General features: G+C 39.6%; 1 protein-coding gene across 4 annotated transcripts in view; it reads right to left on the reverse strand.

Annotated features, from left to right (window-relative positions):
• HERC2 (HECT and RLD domain containing E3 ubiquitin protein ligase 2) overlaps positions 1 to 23,193 on the reverse strand; it is a 733,063-nt gene that overhangs the window by 494,369 nt on the left and 215,501 nt on the right. For all 4 annotated transcript variants that reach the window (XM_053707729.1, XM_053707727.1, XM_053707730.1 and 1 more), the window contains exon 15: positions 13,990 to 14,241. In XM_053707729.1, coding sequence (XP_053563704.1) covers positions 13,990 to 14,241 — 252 coding nt within the window. The remainder of the gene's footprint in view (positions 1 to 13,989; positions 14,242 to 23,193) is intronic.

Raw genomic sequence — 23,193 nt, forward strand, 5'->3', positions numbered from 1 at the left:
AAGGGAGGGTACAGTTCTGTAGGTAGTGTTCTAACTCTGAGTCTTCAATGGACTCAGCGTTAACAGGAGCGATATTATATAATTTGAGGTAGTATTCCCGGAATTGTGTACCTATCTCTGGGGTAGTTTGCACCTTTTGTTTTTGAGGGGTGATCAGGTGGTGGATGTATGATTTCAATTTTCTCTTTTTAAGAGCTCTGGCTAGCAATTTCCCCGCCCTATCACCTTCATAGAAGAATTTTTGTTTAACTTTATGAGTGAGAGCCTGCTGTTCTTGGGCTAGGAGAGATTTCAATTGGTTTCTTGTACTCATTAAGTCTTGTAATATTTGGGGGTCAGTAGGTGTTTTTTTATGTTGTAGGTCTAATTTAGATAGTGATTCAGCCAATTCCGTATATCTTAAGCGGGCCATTTTTTTATTCTGTGCCTTGATTTTTATGAACTCCCCTCTTATGTAACACTTATGTGTTTCCCACAAGGTGGAGATATCAATGTCAGGGGTGTTATTGATTACAAAAAATTCCTGCAGGGAGCGTGTTAAGGCCTCTGTGTGTTCAGTCTTGTGTAATATTGTATCATCCAACTTCCATATGAATTCAGTATTCCTAGAATCGGGCCAATTTAGAGAAAGTAATACAGCTGAATGATCCGACCATGTGGTGGCTTTGATTTGGGAGTTTGAAAGGTGAGGGAGACCTACTTGGTTTACGAAAAAATAGTCTAGTCTGCTGTACATTTTTGTAGGGGCTGAAAAAAATGTGTAATCAATCTTGTCCCCATGGGGCATATATGTTAATTAATGAAACAGGGGTTCCATATAGAAGTCCAAAGACTCCCAGAAACCGTCCTTCAGTATCTTTGGTGGTTTGTATGTGATGAAAGGCTGTGTTCCTATGGAATAAAATGCTAACCCCCTCTCTTTTTTTGTAGATCTGAACTGTGGTAATGCTGAGTAAAATGGGGGCCTAGATATTTAGGTTCTCTGTGCCTTTTGAAATGTGTCTCCTGTAGAAACAAAATATCTGCTTTCCTCCTAGATAAGTCAAGTAATGCCATTGAACGTTTGTTAGGTGAGTTAAATCCTCTAACGTTTTGTGAGATTATTTGTAGTGTGTGTGTCATGGTAGCGTATGCCTAACTTTATACCTGTCGTTTGAGACTATACCAGAATTGAAGCCCTGTATATACCAGTAACCTGTTTCCTTTTGAGTGTAGGAGAAACCTGAGAAAATGAGACCTGTATTGAAAACATAATAAATAAAAAATACAAATACAAATAATAACACATATCTTAACAGTAAACGTCTAGTACTTAGCATCAATTTTCTAATAACACAAACTCAGGGGTATCCTAGAGAAACCGTGAGTGTTCTTGTCATAATTACTATAAGTAAGTAACACCAGATAACTTAATTTTGCCACCTAGGTGGCCAACAAGAATGTCTTTGACTTAGTCCTAGAACAAAGTCTCTCTATAAGATTATAGGAATCTTCGCCCAAAGGCGATAAACAGGATTATGGAAAAGTATCACACATAGCATAACTTTTACTCACGAATTCAAACAGTCACATTCACGGAGATTCTGGTTCTGAGTCTTCTTCATCTTTAGATGATGTAGGGGACCCCATCTCCCCTCGCTGTGAGGGTGTAGCTGTAGAGTTCTGTTTTTGTGAGAGTCTACCTTTTTTTGTAGGTTGAATAGTGCTCCATGTTTCTTTTTTCTTCTGCGCTTGAGATTTTGCACTCTGACGGGTGTTCCTGCTGAGTAGGTGGTATGGGAGGGGGATCCAAGTCCAGTAATTTACAAAACTGTGGTATTTCTTGTGGGCTTGAGCAATTGACCCATCTGTTATTATGAATAACCATGAGTTGAAATGGGAATCCCCATCTATATGGGATCCTCTTATTTCTAAGGATGGTTGTAATTGGAGAGAGTTCTTTTCTACGTTGTAAGGTGCGGACTGCCAGATCTGCGTAGAATTGTAGAACACCACCGCGAAACCTTACGGGTTGTTTTTTCCTCGAAGCGGCCATAAGGTTTTCCTTTTCTTGGAAGTTTTTAAATTTAATGATGATGTCTCTGGGGGGTGCTGTATCAGGTGGTTTGGGCCTTAGCGCCCTATGTGCCCTCACCCATTGTATGGTGGCTGCATTAGGGTCATCCAATAAATGCTGAATAAGGGAGAACTGATTCTGGGGCGTCTCTAATTCTTATGTTTTTCCTTCTATTCCTATTCTCCATGTCCTTCATTTTATCTTGCAGCGCTACTATCTGTTCTGATTGCTGTTTGATTGTTTCTTGTATGGCTGTCACATCAACTTTAATCATATCTTGGTTATCTTCTAGAGCTTCCACCCTAAAGCCCACAGTATGTAAATCTTGCTTTAGTTCCATCAGCTCTTCTCTGATACATGTTCTTACTATTTTAGCAATGTCCTGTGTAGAAGCCAGGGAGGATAGAATATGTGTAGGTATTTGAGTATGCTCCTCATTAGATGTTTCTGGAGAATCTTGTGAAGGGGCTGTGAGGTGTGGGGATATAGCAGTTGTTTTAAGGCTTTCCAGTTCCTTCCTCTCTGATGGGCTAAAGAATGAGCTGACTGAGTGTCCTTTAGTCTGTTGTGGTTTGATTGTTTTAACCGGTTTTACATTTCTCTTAGTAGCCATGATGTGGAAATTTGTAGTATATGACAAATTGTAAATGTTCCCCTTTCCGAATGATTTTAAGCCTGAGTTGTATTAGTGCAAGGGGTTTTGTTTATGCTAGTGTCTTTAGTGGGTAAGAGAGAAACAAAAGGAAGAGCAAGAAAAAAGCTCCAATACTGTTTCCAGTTGCTTGCTATAGTCAGGCACTTACTATATTATTTTTCCTCCCTTCCAGCAGCTTATCTTACAATTTTCATCATTCCTCAGACCTTTCCCCACACTTATCTGAAGTTTTCTTGGGCATAGGACTTACCCCAGCAGGGTCTATTCTTTTCAGATTAGAGAATCGTGTGGTTCTTCTGTGAGTGCTGCGCCACTCGATTTCCAAGATGCCGGCCGGACTGCAGGTCTAGACTTCTGAAAAAGTGAGCTAAAGTGCTTATTTTTTATCCATGTAACTCCAGAAAAGTACCGGAGTGTTCTCTGAGAATTCCCAGCTCTGTTCCATCCAATTTGTTAGTGATAGGTTCATGTGAACCTACTGTAGGTCCGGTGTTTTGCGGTTCTCAGTAAGGAGCTCTGGGCTTAAGCAACTATCATCGTTGCGGCCGACTCCGCCCCTCTACATATGATCTTTTATACACTTCTGTTTTTAGTAACCTCTTCATTTTTACCATTTGGTTGGCCAACCTTGTTTTATCTTATTCTTATCTATTTTGTGTTTTAATATAATTGTATTTGTTTTTCAGAATAGTTTCTATTAACTATATCCTTAATAGATCTATATAGGTTTCATATGGTATATACTATTTCTTTGTACGGTAAGGAGGAACATATTTCTAAGGGAGCTTTTTGCCACCCTTTTGGCACAGTAGAAATACCTAATCTGTACTTAGGCTCAGGAACAACAATGCACTACTGAGAGCTAGCTGATGTCGGGTGGCTGCACATATATTTCCCTTGTCATTGGCTCACTTGGCAGTGCATTTCTGCTCTTGAGCCTACCTAGGTTTACTATTCAAAAGATAGCGAGATAAAGCATAGTTTTTTTTAAAACTGCATGATCGATCTGAATCATTAAATTTAATTTTGACTTTACCATCCCTTTAATAAAAACATTTTGGACACCAAATAGAGTGGTGGTGAGAATTGATCAGAATTTAATTAACCCAAAACCCAATTCTGCTTGAGGCTCCCACTTAAGAGGAAGGAGAAGAAGAAAAGAAAATCTTCCATGTGAACTGGAATGAACATTGCATGGGTAATTCTTATAGCATGAGGTAGTGTAACCATGAATACTGGCAAGTGTAGTATCAAAGGCCTCATATTTGATGTCCCAAATAAGTCATTATGTCACTTTTATTCAAGAAGGAAATACTAGAAATCTAATATACTTTACCCAATATATGTGCAGTTATCAACTTAAAGGGACATGAAATGAATGAAAATTATTCTTTCATTACTCAGCACCACTTATAGTAGGAAAGATATACAGGTGAAACTCGAAAAATTAGAATATCGTGCAAAAGTTCATTTATTTCACTAATGCAACTTAAAAGGTGAAACTAATATATGAGATGGACTTAATACACGCAAAGCAAGAAAGTTCAAGCCGTGATTTGTCATAATTGTGATGATTATGGCTTACAGCTCATGAAAAGCCCAAACCCACAATCTCAGAAAATTAGAATATTGTGAAAAGGCGCAATATTCTAGGCTCAAAGTGTCCCACTCTAATCAGTTAATTAAGCCATAACACCTGCAAAGGGTTCCTGAGCCTTTAAATGGTCTCTCAGTCTGGTTCAGTAGGAATCACAATCATGGGAAAGACTGCTGACCTGACAGTTGTGCAGAAAACCATCACTGACACCCTCCATAAGGAGGGAAAGCCTCAAAAGGTAATTGCAAAAGAAGTTGGATGTTCCCAAAGTGCTGTATCAAAGCACATTAATAGAAAGTTATGTGGTAGGGAAAAGTGTGGAAGATAAGGGTGCACAAGCAGCAGGGATGACCGCAGCCTGAAGAGGATTGTCAGGAAAAGGCCATTCAAAAGTGTTAGGGACTTTCACAAGGAGTGGACTGAGGCTGGAGTCAGTGCATCAAGAGCAACCACACACAGACTGATCCTGGATATGGGCTTCAAATGTCATTATTCCTCAAGCCACTCCTGAACAACAAACATCAGAAGCGTCTAACCTGGGGATTAAGAAAAACAGACCTGGACTGTTGCTCAGTGGTCCAAAGTCCTCTTTTCTGATGAGAGCAAATTTTGCATCTCATTTGGAAACCAAGGACCCAGAGTATGGAGGAAGAATGGAGAGGCACACACTGCAAGATGCTTGAAGTCCAGTGTGAAGTTTCCACAGTCTGTGTTGATTTGGGGAGCCATGTCATCTGCTGGTGTTGGTCCACTGTGCTTCATTAAGTCCAGGGTCAATGCAGCCGTCTACCAGGAGATTTTGGAGCACTTCATGCTTCCTTCTGCAGACGAGCTCTATGGGGGATGCTGAATTCATTTTCCAGCAGGACTTGGCACCTGCCCACACTGCCAAAAGCACCAAAACCTGGTTCAATGACTGTGGGATTACTGTGCTTGATTGGCCAGCAAACTCGCATTGCCAAGAGAAAGATGAGAGACATGAGACCGAACAATGCAGAAGAGCTGAAGACCGCTATTGAAGCATCCTGGTCTTCCATAACACCTCTGCAGTGCCACAGGCTGATAGCTTCCATGCCACCCCGCATTGAGGCAGTAATTGCTGCAAAAGGGGCCCAAACCAAGTACTGAGTACATACAGTATGCATGCTTATACTTTTCAGAGGTCTGATATTTTTCTATGTACAATCCTTGTTTTATTGATTGCATGTAATATTCTAATTTTCTGAGATTGTGGATTTGGGGTTTTCATGAGTTGTAAGCCATAATCATCACAATTATGACAAATCACGGCTTGAACTATCTGGCTTTGCATGTAATGAGTCTATTTCATATATTAGTTTCACCTTTTAAGTTGCATTAGTGAAATAAATTAACTTTTGCACGATATTCAAATTTTTTGAGTTTCACCTGTACACACTAGTGTATTGATCCAAAACTACATCAGGGGGCACTAAACAATAAAAATACTTCTAAATGGCCAAAATTGTATCACATAAAATGTAGATAAAAAAAAAAAAAAGTCCCAGCTGGGACTTTAAAAATTTTTTTTTTCATCTCTATTTTATGCGATACATTATCAGCTGAGACTTTTTATTGTTGTGTTTTTCATCTCTCTCTCTCTATATATATATATATATATATATATATATATATATATATATATATATATATATATATATATATATATATATATATATATATATATATATAATTTATGTTTTCAGGAAAATAACATGACAATTGGGGTCTCACAGGACCCCCACACAGATAATATCGGACCCGAGGGTCCTACAGGGAGTATAATTTGCACATTAAAAGAATCAGGTCTAGCTGCTCTCATCATGTATCAGTTCAAATGTAAGGGGCATGCTAATTAGTGGTGAGAGAACCAGTGGTTGCACAATAAAGCGCTGTAACTCATGTATAATTAATGTGGGGGGGGAGGGAGAGAGGGTACATATTTGGGAGAGGTGGAGGGGACTGGGGGGTGTGGACATGTCATGGCTGAAGCGGCTAGCGGTGTGGGCCTGAGTGTGGAATAGGTAGGTGGTACACTAAGCATTAGGCAGAGCGTCTTGTGTTGTGGCGGATGGGCGCCATAAGGTATCATACTTGTCTTTCCAGTCAGCCCAAGCCATTTCAAACAAATCAGACTTGTTAAGATCATGATAGATGGCCTTTTCCATGCTATACAAAAAAGCCATTGTGTTTACAATGTCTGCCCACTTGGGGGAAGATTCCCTTTTCCAAGCCCGGGCTATATTGGTTTTAATAGAAAACATTAAATACACACCAAGAAGGCTATGATGTTTAGGGAAGTTGTGGAGGCCCAGGTGGAGGAGGGCAGGGGCCGGGTCACCAGTCATCATGATGCCGAAATCGGTGAGGGTACGGAGTCCTTTCTCCCAGAGGGGCCTGATTTTGGGGCACTCCCACCAAATGTGTAACATGCTGCCTTGTAGGCCGCAGCCTCTCCAGCACAGAGGCGGGGTTCCTGGGTAGATTTTAGACAATCGAGTGGGGACTAAATACAAGTGAGAGATGACTTTGTAATAGGTCTCGAACATTGTTACGCAATGTCTTTTTAGTCAGTAGAATGGCCTTTTGCCAGGGGTGCAAATGTGTAGAAGGATGTTCCACCTAATTAGAGGCAGAGCTAAAGCAGGTGGTGAAGTGTCTTCTAGTAGATTGCAGTGAATTGATAGTTGTCTAACTAATCTAAGCCCCCCCTGCCAGATGGACTCCCAGGGGGTGAGAGAGCGAGAAGTGGAAGGATGAAAGCCCCAGCTGTTCAGGAAGCTTTTAATCCTTAATATTTCAAAATAGAGGATTGGTGGGATATCTACCTGTGTATCTAGATGTGTCAGGTCTATGAACCCATCTGGTTGTGTGGCAGACCAGAAATCGGAGACTTTCTTAACTTTCAACCGGTCCCAACTATTAGGGTGAGTTTCAGACAGTCCCATGAGCAAACCAGAAACCGAAGTGATGGGGAGCAATTAGTTGGCGATGTCTAATCTTATCCCAGACGGATAAGCACTCTAGAATGACTAAATTAAAGATGCCCAGAGTTCTGCGGCTATGGGGTGGGGTCCAGATTACGTCCTTAAGAAGGACGTTAAATGGTAAGGAAGCTTGCTCAATTTCTCTCTATCTGTCGCAGGACTGAAGAACTCCCCACTGGGAGATATGCGTAAGCATAGCCCCTTAATAGAATTTTACGACTGACGGGGAGGCAAGTCCTCCTAAGTGAATAGGGAGCTGTAATATTTTATGTGCAACTCGGGGAGTCTTACCATTCCAGATGAATTTTGTAAGCTCACTCTGGAATTGTGGAAGTAGGTACATGGGGACTCTGATTGGAAGACAACGAAAAAGGTAGGTAAGTTTGGGAAGGAAGGACATTTTAAGAGAAGCTATTCTTCCCATCCAGGAAATGGACTTGTGATCCCATGTATTTTTTAGATTTCGCAGTTCTGACAGTAGGGGGAGATAGTTGTCTTTTACCATTTGTGCTACACTACTGGAAATCCGCTCAGTTGTCCACGTAAAGTTAAATTGATCCTTCAGTGTAAGGATGTAATCTTGTGGGTAACCCCACCAAAATATTACTGTTTTGAGCACGTTGAGTTTGTAGAAAGAGAGGTCCCCAAATGTCTTCAGGATCTCCAGTAGTCTAGGGATGGCTTTAGCTGGGTCAGCAGTGAATATAGTAATGTCGTCTGCCTGCCAGTCTGATACCCGGCATTGATACGTCTGATCGAATTTTTGCGGCCGGAGGTTCGACCGCTAGGGCAAACAGTAGCGGGGAGAGTGGGCACCCCTGTCTGGTGGCATTTGTGATAAAAAAGGGTGTGACTGAAAGCCAAGGCCCCTGACAAAAGCCGTTGGGGCGGAATATAGTGCTTGGATAGCCGAGCAAGTTGCGCTAGGGAAATTGAAGGCTCTGAGGGTCTCCTATAGATAGGCCCAATGAACCCGGTCAAACGCTTTCTCAGCATCTAATGAGATGACCGAGAAAGATTTATTCATTCTAGTGGATTCGCATACTATGTTAATGAGGCGCCTTGTGTTATCCGGTCCCTCCCGATTGTGTATAAATCCCAGCTGGTCGGGGCCAATCAGGCCTGGCAATAACTTTAATGTCAACATTAATCAGGGAGATCGGTCTGTAGCTGGAACAGAGAGAGGGATCTTTTTCCGGGCTTGGGTATCATGACAATTGCAGCCTGTAGAAACTCTTTTCTAAGAGTGCCTTCTTTGCCCGCCAGGTCAAAGAACCTGAGCAGGTATGGAGCGAGTTCATGAATGTATAGTTTATAAAATTGGGCGGGAAATCCATCTGGTCCAGGGGCTTTTAAAGGCTTCAGGTGTTTGATTATTTGTTTAACTTCTAGAAGTGAGAGTGGTGCTGTGAGTGTATCCTGTTCTACTGTAAGTGTGGGGAGGTTTAGGGTGGACAGGTAAAGTCTGATGTCTTTGGTAGTGGTAGGCATTGGGTTCTCCATGGTTCCTATGTTGTACAGTTTGGAGTAGAAGTCCGCAAAGCTTTCTCCTATCAAGGAAGGTTTTTTATACAAATAATTATTGTGGCGAATTTGAGATATACGAGAAAAACTGCGTTTATGTCATAGTTTGTTGGCTAACATGGTATCGGCCCTGTTACCTTTATGGTAAAAGAGTTGTTTTAATTTAGAAAGATTTTGCTGGGTGAGTTTTAATTCTAATTGGTTAATATGATCCCTGATAGCTGAGATTTGCTCCACCACCTCTATGGAGATAGAGGCACGGTTGCTGGATTCCAAAATCCTAAGTTTAGAGCGCGCCTGTGCCAGTGTTAAGCCAGACAGTTTTCTCAGATGACTCTGCTTGCGGATAATAAGGCCCCTAACTGTTGCTTTTATAGCGCCCCACAGTACATCGTCAGGTCTGTCCATTGTCGTTCCGTCAAAGTAGTTCAATCAGGTCTCGTCTCAATTCCTCTCGGAATGGGATGTCCACCAAGACATGCTGCGGGAGGCACCAATTAGTTCAAGACAGTGGTTTGTCTGAAGGATGCAGGTCAGCCTTAACTAAATCATGAACTGACCAGGAGCTGAGGGAAATGTCAGATCGAGTAATAGAGTCTAGAGTCCCCGCCTGACAAAACATATGGTCCAGTCGGGAATATACTCTATGTGGGTGAGAATAGTGGGTGTAATCCCTATTTCTAAAATGCAATGACCGCCAAATGTCAAAGTAGCCATAGTGAGTCATTAGAGCCCTAAACTTAGCAGAGGTATGGTTCGCCTGGGGATTGCTACTGTGTGAGTTCACTGTCTTTAGATCCAAGATAGGGTCCCATGTCATATTGAAGTCACCCGCCAGCAAGACCCATCCCTGCCTGTACTGGTTGACCATTTGGAGAATTTTACGAAGGCATGAAGGCTGTCGGGAATTGGGCAGATAGAGACCAGTGTGTGGGGTACATGATCTATCCTACAAATTAAAATAGTATATCTATCCTGCAGGTATTTGAAAGTGAGTATCTGTTCGTAAGCAACTCTATTATGTAAAAGTATAGCCGTGCCTCTGGCCTTCTTGGTGAAGGGGGAATTTTCAATAACCCTATACAAGTGGGAATAGAACCGTTGGGGGGAGTCCCTCTGCCAGTGGGTCTCTTGTAAAAAGACTACATCAGGGTTATGAAATTTGAGCTTGTGGGCCAGTAGGCACCGCTTAAAAGGGGAGTTGAGACCACGGACATTGTTGGTGAGGATTCTTAGACGGTTTGCCATCTGTGTATAGGGGGAGGGGGGGGGGGGGTGGGGGAAGGAGAGGGAAGGAATGGAGGGCTAGGGATGGGGGGGTTGCCAAGCTAGATTATGGGTTGTTAAGTGCGTTATTGGAGAATGAGGTGGAAGTAGTCCACCTAGGTGGAACCCTTGCATAGGCTGCCTATGTGGGGGGGAGCTTGGAGAGAAAGAGAGCTAGTGAGGACCGAAATTACCGACCCCACTCCATATATTTACTTAAGATGAGTCTTGTAAATGTCTGTGCAGCGTTGTCAACCTGAGAAAAGTATGTTAGCATAACAGCATACAAATATAAGCAATAACAATTAATGGCCAGTTAATTATAATTGCAACATCTAAAACAAAGTTAACACCCCATCATCAAAGCTAGGAACACTTAACCTGTGTCGATCCAACCTTGTAAAATAACTTATACCAACTTTTAACCTTTAACAAAAAAAAACATTGTAGATTATAAGAACATTAGGGCTCTATTTGCAGACAGTTCGAGCCTAGCTACTCCTTGTGCCGAGGGCCATCTATCTGAAATAATAGAGTCAAGAAGACTCGATAGGGATGAATAAAGATGTCAGACAGAGTTGCTTCATTATCAAGGAGGAAGTGTATGAGGCCTTTGAGCTTCTTGTAGCTGGTGCGTTTTCTGCCTCTTGGGTCGTTGATCTTTAATGGGCCAGTCAGGAGCCGTAGCTCTCAGTTTCGCCTTGACAGGAGCCGGCTCTGGAGAGTTATTTGCAAGGCCCCATTGTGTAAGTAGAGTGGTTCCCTGGGCTAACGAGGACACTGTGTGTGTTTGGTTGTCTCTTGAGATAAGCAGTTTTGCCGGGTAGCCCCACCGGTACTTAATGCCTGCCCTTCTGAACACCATTGTGACTGGTTGATACTGTATTGCAGTGTGTGTGCCGACAAATCCGGCAGTAATTGAACATCTTGAAATTTCTCTGGCAGTTGCGGCCTGCGGAATGCAGCTTGCATGAGCCTGTCTTTAAAGAGGAAACTGTGGAAACAGACTGACGTCTCTAGGTTTATCCTGTGAGACAGACCTTGGGCGCAGGGCTCTGTGCGCTCTTTCCATAGTGGTGGTCATGCCTTCAGTAGGGCCCAACAGGACCCCAAAAAGCTCTGTTAAGTGGCTCTGCAAGTCTGCAGGTGGAATGTCCTCTGGGATCCCCCGGAACCTGATATTGTTTCTACGGGCACGGTCCTCGACGTCGGCAAGCTTAAATTCAAGTTGGCTCAATTGATCTGATAATGCTTTAGAATACACCAAGAGGTTTCATCTCTATTTTATGTGATACATTTGTCTTTACAGGGAGTGCAGAATTATTAGGCAAGTTGTATTTTTGAGGATTAATTTTATTATTGAACAACAACCATGTTCTCAATGAACCCAAAAAACTCATTAATATCAAAGCTGAATAGTTTTGGAAGTAGTTTTTAGTTTGTTTTTAGTTATAGCTATTTTAGGGGGATATCTGTGTGTGCAGGTGACTATTACTGTGCATAATTATTAGGCAACTTAACAAAAAACAAATATATACCCATTTCAATTATTTATTTTTACCAGTGAAACCAATATAACATCTCAACATTCACAAATATACATTTCTGACATTCAAAAACAAAACAAAAACAAATCAGTGACCAATATAGCCACCTTTCTTTGCAAGGACACTCAAAAGCCTGCCATCCATGGATTCTGTCAGTGTTTTGATCTGTTCACCATCAACATTGCGTGCAGCAGCAACCACAGCCTCCCAGACACTGTTCAGAGAGGTGTACTGTTTTCCCTCCTTGTAAATCTCACATTTGATGATGGACCACAGGTTCTCAATGGGGTTCAGATCAGGTGAACAAGGAGGCTATGTCATTAGATTTTCTTCTTTTATACCCTTTCTTGCCAGCCACGCTGTGGAGTACTTGGACGCGTGTGATGGAGCATTGTCCTGCATGAAAATCATGTTTTTCTTGAAGGATGCAGACTTCTTCCTGTACCACTGCTTGAAGAAGGTGTCTTCCAGAAACTGGCAGTAGGACTGGGAGTTGAGCTTGACTCCATCCTCAACCCGAAAAGGCCCCACAAGCTCATCTTTGATGATACCAGCCCAAACCAGTACTCCACCTCCACCTTGCTGGCATCTGAGTCGGACTGGAGCTCTCTGCCCTTTACCAATCCAGCCACGGGCCCATCCATCTGGCCCATCAAGACTCACTCTCATTTCATCAGTCCATAAAACCTTAGAAAAATCAGTCTTGAGATATTTCTTGGCCCAGTCTTGACGTTTCAGCTTGTGTGTCTTGTTCAGTGGTGGTCGTCTTTCAGCCTTTCTTACCTTAGCCATGTCTCTGAGTATTGCACACCTTGTGCTTTTGGGCACTCCAGTGATGTTGCAGCTCTGAAATATGGCCAAACTGGTGGCAAGTGGCATCTTGGCAGCTGCACGCTTGACTTTTCTCAGTTCATGGGCAGTTATTTTGCGCCTTGGTTTTTCCACACGCTTCTTGCGACCCTGTTGACTATTTTGAATGAAACGCTTGATTGTTCGATGATCACGCTTCAGAAGCTTTGCAATTTTAAGAGTGCTGCATCCCTCTGCAAGATATCTCACTATTTTTTACTTTTCTGAGCCTGTCAAGTCCTTCTTTTGACCCATTTTGCCAAAGGAAAGGAAGTTGCCTAATAATTATGCACACCTGATATAGGGTGTTGATGTCATTAGACCACACCCCTTCTCATTACAGAGATGCACATCACCTAATATGCTTAATTGGTAGTAGGCATTTGAGCCTATACAGCTTGGAGTAAGACAACATGCATAAAGAGGATGATGTGGTCAAAATACTCATTTGCCTAATAATTCTGCACTCCCTGTACTATTGGAGCAAAAGCTTTTTAAATAAGGAGCATTTTTTTGTATTACTACAGCCTGATGAAACGGTGTTGATCGCCAAAACACTGTGCAGTTTTAAATTCAATAAATGTTTTTGTATATACCGCTGCATTGGTCCCCTGACCTTGACCTTGTCTACACACTAGCTCCACGGCACATTTGGAGTAGCTATACCACTGCATAAGTAGATATCCCACTTCACTGTTCTATTTTCTCCACTACAGGTTTTTACTTCGTAGCAGCTTGCTCTCAACAGCTGCCTTGAGAAAGAGGAAGGAGTCTGGAATAGTGGCCATCTGAGAAAGAGCTAATGGAATGACGGAGTATGTGAGCAGTTCAGTGTGGAGTACTGACTAGATCTGCCGCATTTGCTGAGAATGGAGTCAGCCGTGTGGCTCAAAAGTCTTGGCATGCTGTTATAGCACAATTGAGTGCTCTACAACTATGTTTTAATCCTTTATAGTTGTATCTTATGATGATAGTGCACCAAGAGGTGCCTTTGTTTGTTTTCCTCTTCTAGGAATCAATTCTATTTTCATTGCTCAGATAGAGCATGCCATTTCAAGAGATGTTTACTTCTATTAACAAATGGGCGTTGTTCCATTGGTATCCTTTGTTGAAGATTAAAGCTAGGCAGGCACAGGAGCAACAATGCACAACTGAATTCTAGCTGATGTCTGGTTGCTGCACATATATATATGTCTATTGCCATTGGCTCACTTGGAAATGCATTGCTGCTCTTAAACCTACCTAGGTTTACTCTTCAAAGGATAACAAGAGAAAAAAGCAAAAGTTGATAATGGAAGTAAACTGGAAAGTTGTTTAAATTAAATGTAACGATTCAGATAGAGCATGCAGTTTTTAGACTTTACTATCCCTTTAAATAAAAACATTTTGGACACCAAAAAGGAGTTTAATGAGAGTAAACAAACTAGAAGTCATACTGCTCACACACCCTTTTTGTACAGCTAATCTAAAAAATATAATCCATTTCTTACCCAGCAAACCATACAATATCCTGGGATATCTAATATGTTCTTCTGTCCCATGGCCAAGTCTTTGGTTGTCCCCTTTTCCCCAGGTGTACACCTGACCATCCTTGGTAATAGCAACTGAAAACTGGCTGCCACAGCGCACTTTCACAATATCCAGGTCTTGAAGCTTTTCTATTAGTTTGGGAGTTTTGCAGCCATCACTTCCTCCTCTGCCCAATTTTCCATAGTCTCCATCTCCCCACGACCATACCTGACCTTTAAATGAAAAATAATTTTACTATATAACCAATTCAGTAGATCATAACAAAGAAAAGGAAGACCGAGATACCAGAAGAAAAACTTTGCATAGATTAACAGTTTATAACAGCATCTCACACAAATTAGCAATTATTTTTATGATTTACACCCAACATTTGTTTAAGCGTGCCCTATACTTTTAATGGATAGCACAGGGAGTACTATTAGCTCTCATACTAAAAGTGGTGAGTTAAATAAACACAAGTGTTAACACTTGAAAATATCTATAGGAAAACACTTAAAAATAATGAATTTCAGCTATATTGATGTGTAGCTAATGTGAAATTAAAAAACAAAATTATGCTTACCAGATAATTTCCTTCTGTATGAGGAGAGTCCACGGCTTCATTCCTTACTTGTGGGAAATACGGAACCTGGCCACCAGGAGGAGGCAGGGACACCCCAGCCAAAGGCTTAAATACCTCCCCAACTTCCCTCATCCCCCAGTCATTCTGCCGAGGGAACAAGGAACAGTAGGAGAAATTTCAGGGTATAAACGGTGCCAGAAGAACAAATCCAAATCTAAGTCCGCCCACCAGAAAATTCATGCAGGGGCCATGGACTCCCCTCATACAGAAGGAACGGAAATTATCTGGTAAGCATAATTTATGTTTTCATTCTTTATATGAGGAGTCCACGGCTTCATTCCTTACATGTGGGAAACATATACCCAAACTCTAGAGGACACTGAATGAAAAACGGGAGGGTAAAAAGAGAGACGGACCCTGTTTTGAGGGCACAGCAGCCTGCAAAACCCTTTCTCCCAAAAGCTGCTTCTGTCGAAGCCAAAATGTAAAATATGTAAAATCCTGGAAAAAAATGTGAGGAAGAACAGATAGTCACCCTACAATTTAATCCATGGAGGCCTCAATCTCAAAAGACCCAAGAGGAAAACACAGCTCTAGTAGAATGAGCCCTAAACCACTGAGGAGACTTGCATCCCTTGACTCATAAGCTAAGCGAACAATGCTCCTCACCCAGAAAACAAAGAAGTGGACGAGGCTTCCTGTCCCTTACGCTTCCCAGAATAGACAAAAACAAGGAAGACTGACAAAACACCCTTGTAGCCTGAAGATAGAACTTCAAGGCCTGAACCACATCCAAGTTATGAAATAACCACTCCTTCGAAGAGAAGGATTAGGATACAAGGAAGGAACCACAATCTCCTGATTGATGTTGTGATCCGAAACAACCAAAGGAAGAAAACCTAACCCAGTATGAAGGACAGCCTTAGCCGTAAGAACAACTAGGTAAGGAAACTCACAATGCAAGGCAGCCATCACAGAAACTCTGCACGCCAAAGCAATAGTCAGTAGAAAAATAACCTTCCCAGACAAAAAATCTTAAATGTCAACAGCAGGCATAGGCCCAAATAGAGCTTTCCGCAAAAAACTTAGAACAAGATGTAAACTCCAAAGAGGAGCACTAGACCTACACACAGGCTTGATCTAGTCAAGGCCTGAACCAAAGACTGAACATTAGGAAGCTCTGTGAGCCTCTCGAGCAGTAAAACAGGTAGAGCCGAAAACTTTCCCCTAAGGGAGCTAACAGAAAAACATAATTTATGTAAGAACTTACCTGATAAATTAATTTCTTTCATATTGGCAAGAGTCCATGAGCTAGTGACGTATGGGATATACAATCCTACCAGGTTTCCCAAACCTCAAAATGCCTATAAATACACCCCTAACCACACCCACAATTCAGTTTAACGAATAGCCAAGTAGTGGGGTGATAAGAAAGGAGTAAAAAGCATCAACAAATGAATTTGGAAATAATTGTGCTTTATACAAAACATCATAAACCACCACAAAAAGGGTGGGCCTCATGGACTCTTGCAAATATGAAAAAAATTAATTTATCAGGTAAGTTCTTACATAAATTATGTTTTCATTCATGTAATTGGCAAGAGTCCATGAGCTAGTGACGTATGGGATAGCAATACCCAAGAAGTGGAACTCCACCCAAGAGTCACTAGAGAGGGAGGGATAAAAATAAAAACAGCCATTTCCCGCTGAAAAAAATTAATCCACAACCCAAAACATAAGTTTAGTCTCATAATTGAAAAGAAAAAACATAAAATCAGAAGAATCAAACTGAAACAGCTGCCTGAAGAACTTTTCTACCAAAAACTGCTTCCGAAGAAGCTAATACATGGAAGAATGAGCTGTAATTATGTGAGGCGGGGCTTGACCCGACTCCAAATAAGCTTGATGAATCAAAAGCTTTAACCACAATGCCAAAGAAACAGCAGAAGCCTTCTGACCTTTCCTGGAACCAGAAAAGCTAACAAATAGACTGGAAGTCTTCCTGAAAACTTTAGTAGCTTCAACATAATATTTCAGAGCTCTTACCACATCCAAAGAATGTAAAGATCTCTCCAATGAATTCTTAGGATTAGGACACAAAGAAGGGACAACAATTTCTCTATTAATGTTGTTAGAATTCACAACCCTAGGTAAGAATATAAATGAAGTCCGCAAAAATGCCTTATCCTGATGAAAAATCTGAAAGAGAGATTCACAAGAGAGCAGATAATTCAGAAACTCTACTAGCAGAAGAGATGGCCAAAAGGAACAACACTTTCCAAGAAAGTAGAGTAGTTTAATGTCCAAAGAATGCATAGGCTCAAATGGAGGAGCCTGTAAAGCCTTTAAAACCAAATTAAGACTCCAAGGAGGAGAGATTGATTTAATAACAGGCTTGATACAAACCAAAGCCTGTACAAAATAGTGAATATCAGGAAGTTTAGCAATTTTTCTGTGGAATAAAACAGAAAGAGCAGAGATTTGTCCTTTCAAGGAACTTGCAGACAAACTTTTTTTCAAACCATCCTGAAGAAACTGTAAAATTCTAGGAATTCTAAAAGAATGCCAAGAAAATTTATGAGAACACCACCATGAAATGTAAGTCTTCCAAACTCAATAATAAATCTTTCTAGAAACAGATTTACGAGCCTGTAACATAGTATTAATCACTGAGTCAGAGAAACTTCTATTACTAAGCACTAAGCGTTCAATTTCCATACCTTCAAGTTTAATAATTTGAGATCCTGATGGAAAAACGGACCTTGCGATAGAAGGTCTGGCCTTAATGGAAGTGGATAAAATTAAGTTTAAACAGGAGCGCTGTAGCTAAAGGTGAATGTGAAACAATTTAAAACAGGTGATAAATTCCAAAAGATACGTGTTAAAACATCAATGTTGATAAATATTATAATAGTGACAAATGCTTAGTGATAAGGTTATTCGTGCATATTGTAAATAATCAGAAAAAAGGCTTGGTGAAGCAAAATAAACTTAAATAAACAGTGACAAGTAGAGTGTAGTTTAGCAAGGCTCTGCCTAAAAATATTTAATGCAACATATGTAAATACAGATTAAAAAACAAATAAACTAAAAACGGACGTCTCCGTATAAAACAAATTATGCCAATACACCGACTTTTTCGAAATGTATCTCCTTATGGCCAGAAATGGGATAAAACAGTCCCGGTAACAGTTAATATGTGGACAGATGATGCAGGCTTACCCCCAAACAATTGCGACTCTTGATGAAGCAAAAGATGAAATTACCGCCGTGGCGGAAGTGACGTCACTTATAGGGGCGCTGGCCCGACTGAGCACTCCGATTGGTTTCTGTTCCGGTCGCTCTCAGGTTTCAGCTTCTTAGTTCGCAATGGCAAGGTATCCGCTCTTTATGTGCTAAGATGCACGCAGGATACTGATAACGGCTGTTTTGTGCTGAATGTGGCTGTTTAGAGTAGATGCAAAAAGTTCCATGTATAACCTTCAATAAGGCTTATAGTGTTGGTACACAGGCAGGTAACAAGAGGATGCAAAATTCTTTAAAAGTTCCACAGATGACAAGCTGTATCAATCTGTGACAGCAACTGGTAGCTGTGAAATACTTCTTAAAGTCAGAAGTTGGCAACAAACATCAACGCGTTTCTCCCTCTGCAGGGCTTTCTCAAGATGAGGTGTTGCAGCAGGTGCACCTTTTTTAAAGGTGTATCTCAGTCTCTTATTGGTTACATTTTATTAGTCATAGGAGAAGGGGTGTGTATCATTAATTAAAGGTAGTATTGGCAAATCTACATTTGTTCAGAGCAATGATATATCAGCTTCATTACTAGAGTTAAAACAGATACAGAATCTAAACTCCATATAATCTTCTAAAGTGGTTAATTATAAAGTGCACAGTGATAGTGATATTATAATAAGTATACAAAAATAAAGACTGTCATCTTCTTAGATTTGGAAATCATGGTGGTAAATAATGTAGTGGAAACAAAAACCCACTTTAAAGAAGTTGACTCTAACAGTTTCATACATGCCAATAGCTGTCATCTCCAGCAATGGAAAGATAACATCCCGTTCGGCCAAAGTCTGAGGATTAAGAAAAATTGCTCTAGACCCCAAGACTTTGAAAATCAGATTGGGATTCTAATGGAAAAATTCTTAGATAGAGGATACAATAAAGAAACTGTAAACAAGGCTGTATCACGGGCTAGGGAGACTGATAGAAAAGCCCTACTTTCATACAAACAAAAGACGAATATAGCAAATACAGAGGTAATCAATGTCCCATTCATTACAGAGTACAGTGCAGATCATGGTCTTATGAGAAAGATCTTAAATAAAAATTGGGGTATACTTAAAGCAGACCCTATTATAGGAGACTCTTTACCAACGAAACCACAAATGATCTTTAGAAAATCTAAAAACTTCAAATCTATCCTGGCACCGAGTGCATATCACACGAAAACTATGGTACCCATACAGAAAAATTTACAAGGAGGGAAAATAGCAGGTTTTTTTCCTTGCTATTCATGTAAGGCTTGTAAATACAGTGATAAAAGAAGTACAGTAAAAGTTCAGAAATCTGGGGAAGAATTTAGCATTAAAGAGTGTATTAGATGTACCACTAAAGGGGTCATCTATATTTTAAAATGCACTTGCGATCTGATATATTTTGGGGAAACAAAAAGAATGGTAAAAGATAGGATAAGGGAACATCTCCTTTGTATTGAAAAGGGAATGGAAGACACTAATCTGTATAAACATTTTAAATTAGTGCACAATGGTAGAACCTCTGATCTTAAATATTGGGGAATAGCACATTTTAAACAAAATTGGAGGGGTGGGAATATAGAAAAAATCTTAAAACTCAAAGAGGCTGAACTCATATATAAATACGATACCCTATTTCCCGCCGGTCTGAACTCAGAGTTAGATATCTCCCCATTCTTATTAGATTAATCTCTACTAGATCAATTAATTTTATAGATCAATTTTAAATTTTATCCCCTGACGTATACTTGTGTCCCTTTTTTTATATAGATATATTTTTAATATAAATATATTTTCTAATATAAATGTATTTTATCATGATTTTTATTCGTAAACAGCGCAGATTATACACTTTTAAAGTTTTTTAGAATGAAGGTATAGATATAACCTCATCTATTATATAGTTTTTTACATTATGTTATCACACAGCTCATAGGGTCCCATTTATATATTTTTACTTTATCATGAAGGTTTTTTAAAAATTCAATTTATTTTTGTATACTTATTATAATATTACTATCACTGTGCACTTTATAATTAACCACTTTAGAAGATTATATGGAGTTTAGATTCTGTATCTGTTTTAACTCTAGTAATGAAGCTGATATATCATTGCTCTGAACAAATGTAGATTTGCCAATACTACCTTTAATTAATGATACACACCCCTTCTCCTATGACTAATAAAATGTAACCAATAAGAGACTGAGATACACCTTTAAAAAAGGTGCACCTGCTGCAACACCTCATCTTGAGAAAGCCCTGCAGAGGGAGAAACGTGTTGATGTTTGTTGCCAACTTCTGACTTTAAGAAGTATTTCACAGCTACCAGTTGCTGTCACAGATTGATACAGCTTGTCATCTGTGGAACTTTTAAAGAATTTTGCATCCTCTTGGTACCTGCCTGTGTACCAACACTATAAGCCTTATTGAAGGTTATACATGGAACTTTTTGCATCTACTCTAAACAGCCACATTCAGCACAAAACAGCCGTTATCAGTATCCTGCGTGCATCTTAGCACATAAAGAGCGGATACCTTGCCTTTGCGAACTAAGAAGCTGAAACCTGAGAGCGAACGGAACAGAAACCAATCAGAGTGCTCAGTCGGGCCAGCGCCCCTATAAGTGACGTCACTTCCGCCACGGCGGTAATTTCATCTTTTGCTTCATCAAGAGCCGCAATTGTTTGGGGGTAAGCCTGCATTATCTGTCCACATATTAACTGTTACCGGGATTGTTTTATCCCATTTCTGGCCATAAGGAGATACATTTCGAAAAAGTCGGTGTATTGGCATAATTTGTTTTATACGGAGACGTCCGTTTTTAGTTTATTTGTTTTTTAATCTGTATTTACATATGTTGCATTAAATATTTTTAGGCAGAGCCTTGCTAAACTACACTCTACTAGTCACTGTTTATTTAAGTTTATTTTGCTTCACCAAGCCTTTTTTCTGATTATTTACAATATGCACGAATAACCTTATCACTAAGCATTTGTCACTATTATAATATTTATCAACATTGATGTTTTAACACGTATCTTTTGGAATTTATCACCTGTTTTAAATTGTTTCACATTCACCTTTAGCTACAGCGCTCCTGTTTAAACTTAATTTTATCTGTTTTTCACATGCCTATATTAGGGACTTTTTAGGTATATCAGGAGTTTGGTGTTTTTACTCTGTGCTTTTTATTCCATATTTCTAGAATTTTTACAAGTCCCTTTTAATTAGCAGCGGGTATATATCTTTTACATACATATATATTAGAGTATAGGTATAATATACCTATTTTCTCCAAGTGCACTTTATTTATCCCCCCTGCCCCCATTTTTTTTCTTCCAATTTTTTCTATGTCATCTACCCCTAGAATGGAGGACATTTTTGAATTTAGGGATCAGTTATATAAAGAATTATCTGACTATAAAGAGGAAGAGAGCAGTAATTGCCCTGAATATGAGAGTCTGGAAGAGACTATGATTAAGTTAGAAAAACTCCTAATTAAAGAACTAAAGCAAAAAACTGAAATTGTTTTTTTAAATAAATACACTGGAAAAGGAATTATCCCTAAAGGTTTCATTTTAAATAAATCATGTGCCTTTCCCCTTAAAGAGATTTTTCAAATAGAATGGGAAGAAGTATTATCTAAAGCTTCATTAGACCTAATAGAGATTCTAAAGAAATCTAGAAAAGATACTCTTATAGATCTAGAGAAAGAAATAATAGAAATCAAAGAGAAACTAAAAGATAGGAAGACTTTGGAGTTCAAACAGAAACAAAAAGCTATGATTGAAAGAATTGACACTCTAAACAAAGACATTTTAAAAACTAAATGGAAAAAACTGGACAGAGATACAAAGAAACCAAAAATAGATACTAATAATGAAACCACAAATGTGGAAAGTAATGCTCCTAAAGATGAGTGGACAGTAGTGAATTATAACAAAAAGAAGGATAATAATAAACTGACATATCCTAGACAATATAACTATGGGAATAGGACTAGAGAAAACAGAGACTATGATAGACCATGGAGATCAGACTATTCCAATAATGATAGAACACAGATCAATGGCTATCAATATTATAGAAACTCCAACACATATAACAGACAAAATGATTATCATTCAGAGGCAAATAGGGGATACTACAATAATGATTATCATAGGAATAGATATGTACCGTTTAGACCAAATAGACCAAATAGACCTATTTGGGAAAATAGAGAGAATTGGGAAACACCAGTTAGGAATAGATACACTCTCCTAAATTATGAAGAAGAGAGACCTACCCATAAAGATAATAAGACTCCTTTTTTATTGAACAGCCCTCTGAGGGAGGGCACATCAAAAGATTGTGTAGAACAGAACAAAAACACATGGGGACAAAGAAACAACAAAAAAGACCTCTAGAGGAACAAGAGGGAGTGGCTCCAGCAAACGAAGCCAAAAGAGGGAGATAAACACAAATGGAGTATTTAATATTAGTAGTACTACTCTAAAAGAGGAAGAAACTAAAATACTGAGCTACGGACTCTCCTTTGCCCCTAGTACCAGATTAAATAAATTTAACACGCATATACACATTAAAAAGTTTGTAAGAAATCTCACTTTAAAAAGGTTCTATATGAGAAGCCCATTAGAAATAGCATCCACCAAAAGAGCTACAATTAAACAAGATAATTTTATCCATACCAATTTGAAATCTAAATCCAAATTTAATCCTATCTCTGCAAAAGGCAGTCATTTAGAGACCTTCGAAAAAATGGCCCTAAGAGATCTAAAAAATATGCAGCCATCTAGATCTACAAAAAATAATATGACAACAAAGGACAGTTTGGTTCTAGAGAACCTAAAAAAGAACAACAAAGTGACTATCAAGCCCGCCGACAAGGGCGGCGGGATTGTAGTAATGGACACTAGCTATTACGAATTTGAAGCTAATAGACTGTTAAGTGATACCAAAACTTATAAAAAATTAGACTTAAACCCTACAAATAAATTTGCAGCATTACTTAAAAAGCTTCTAAAAGAAGGAAGGGATTTGGGAATATTAAATGAAAAGGAGGTGGAATACTTGGACCCGAAACATCCGAGGGTCCCGGTGTTCTATTTCCTCCCAAAAATTCATAAGAATGTAGAACAACCACCGGGTAGACCAATTATCTCCGGAATAGGGGCATTATCCTCAAACTTATCACAATATGTGGACATCTTTCTACAGAAATTTGTAAAAAATTTGAACTCATATCTTAAGGATTCAACTGCGGTCCTAAATATTTTGGAAAATTTAGTTTGGGAAGATAATTATATTATAGTCACCGGAGACATAACATCGTT

This window comes from Bombina bombina, chromosome 3 (genome assembly GCF_027579735.1).
Source record: "Bombina bombina isolate aBomBom1 chromosome 3, aBomBom1.pri, whole genome shotgun sequence".
In the NCBI taxonomy this organism is placed as follows: domain Eukaryota; kingdom Metazoa; phylum Chordata; class Amphibia; order Anura; family Bombinatoridae; genus Bombina; species Bombina bombina.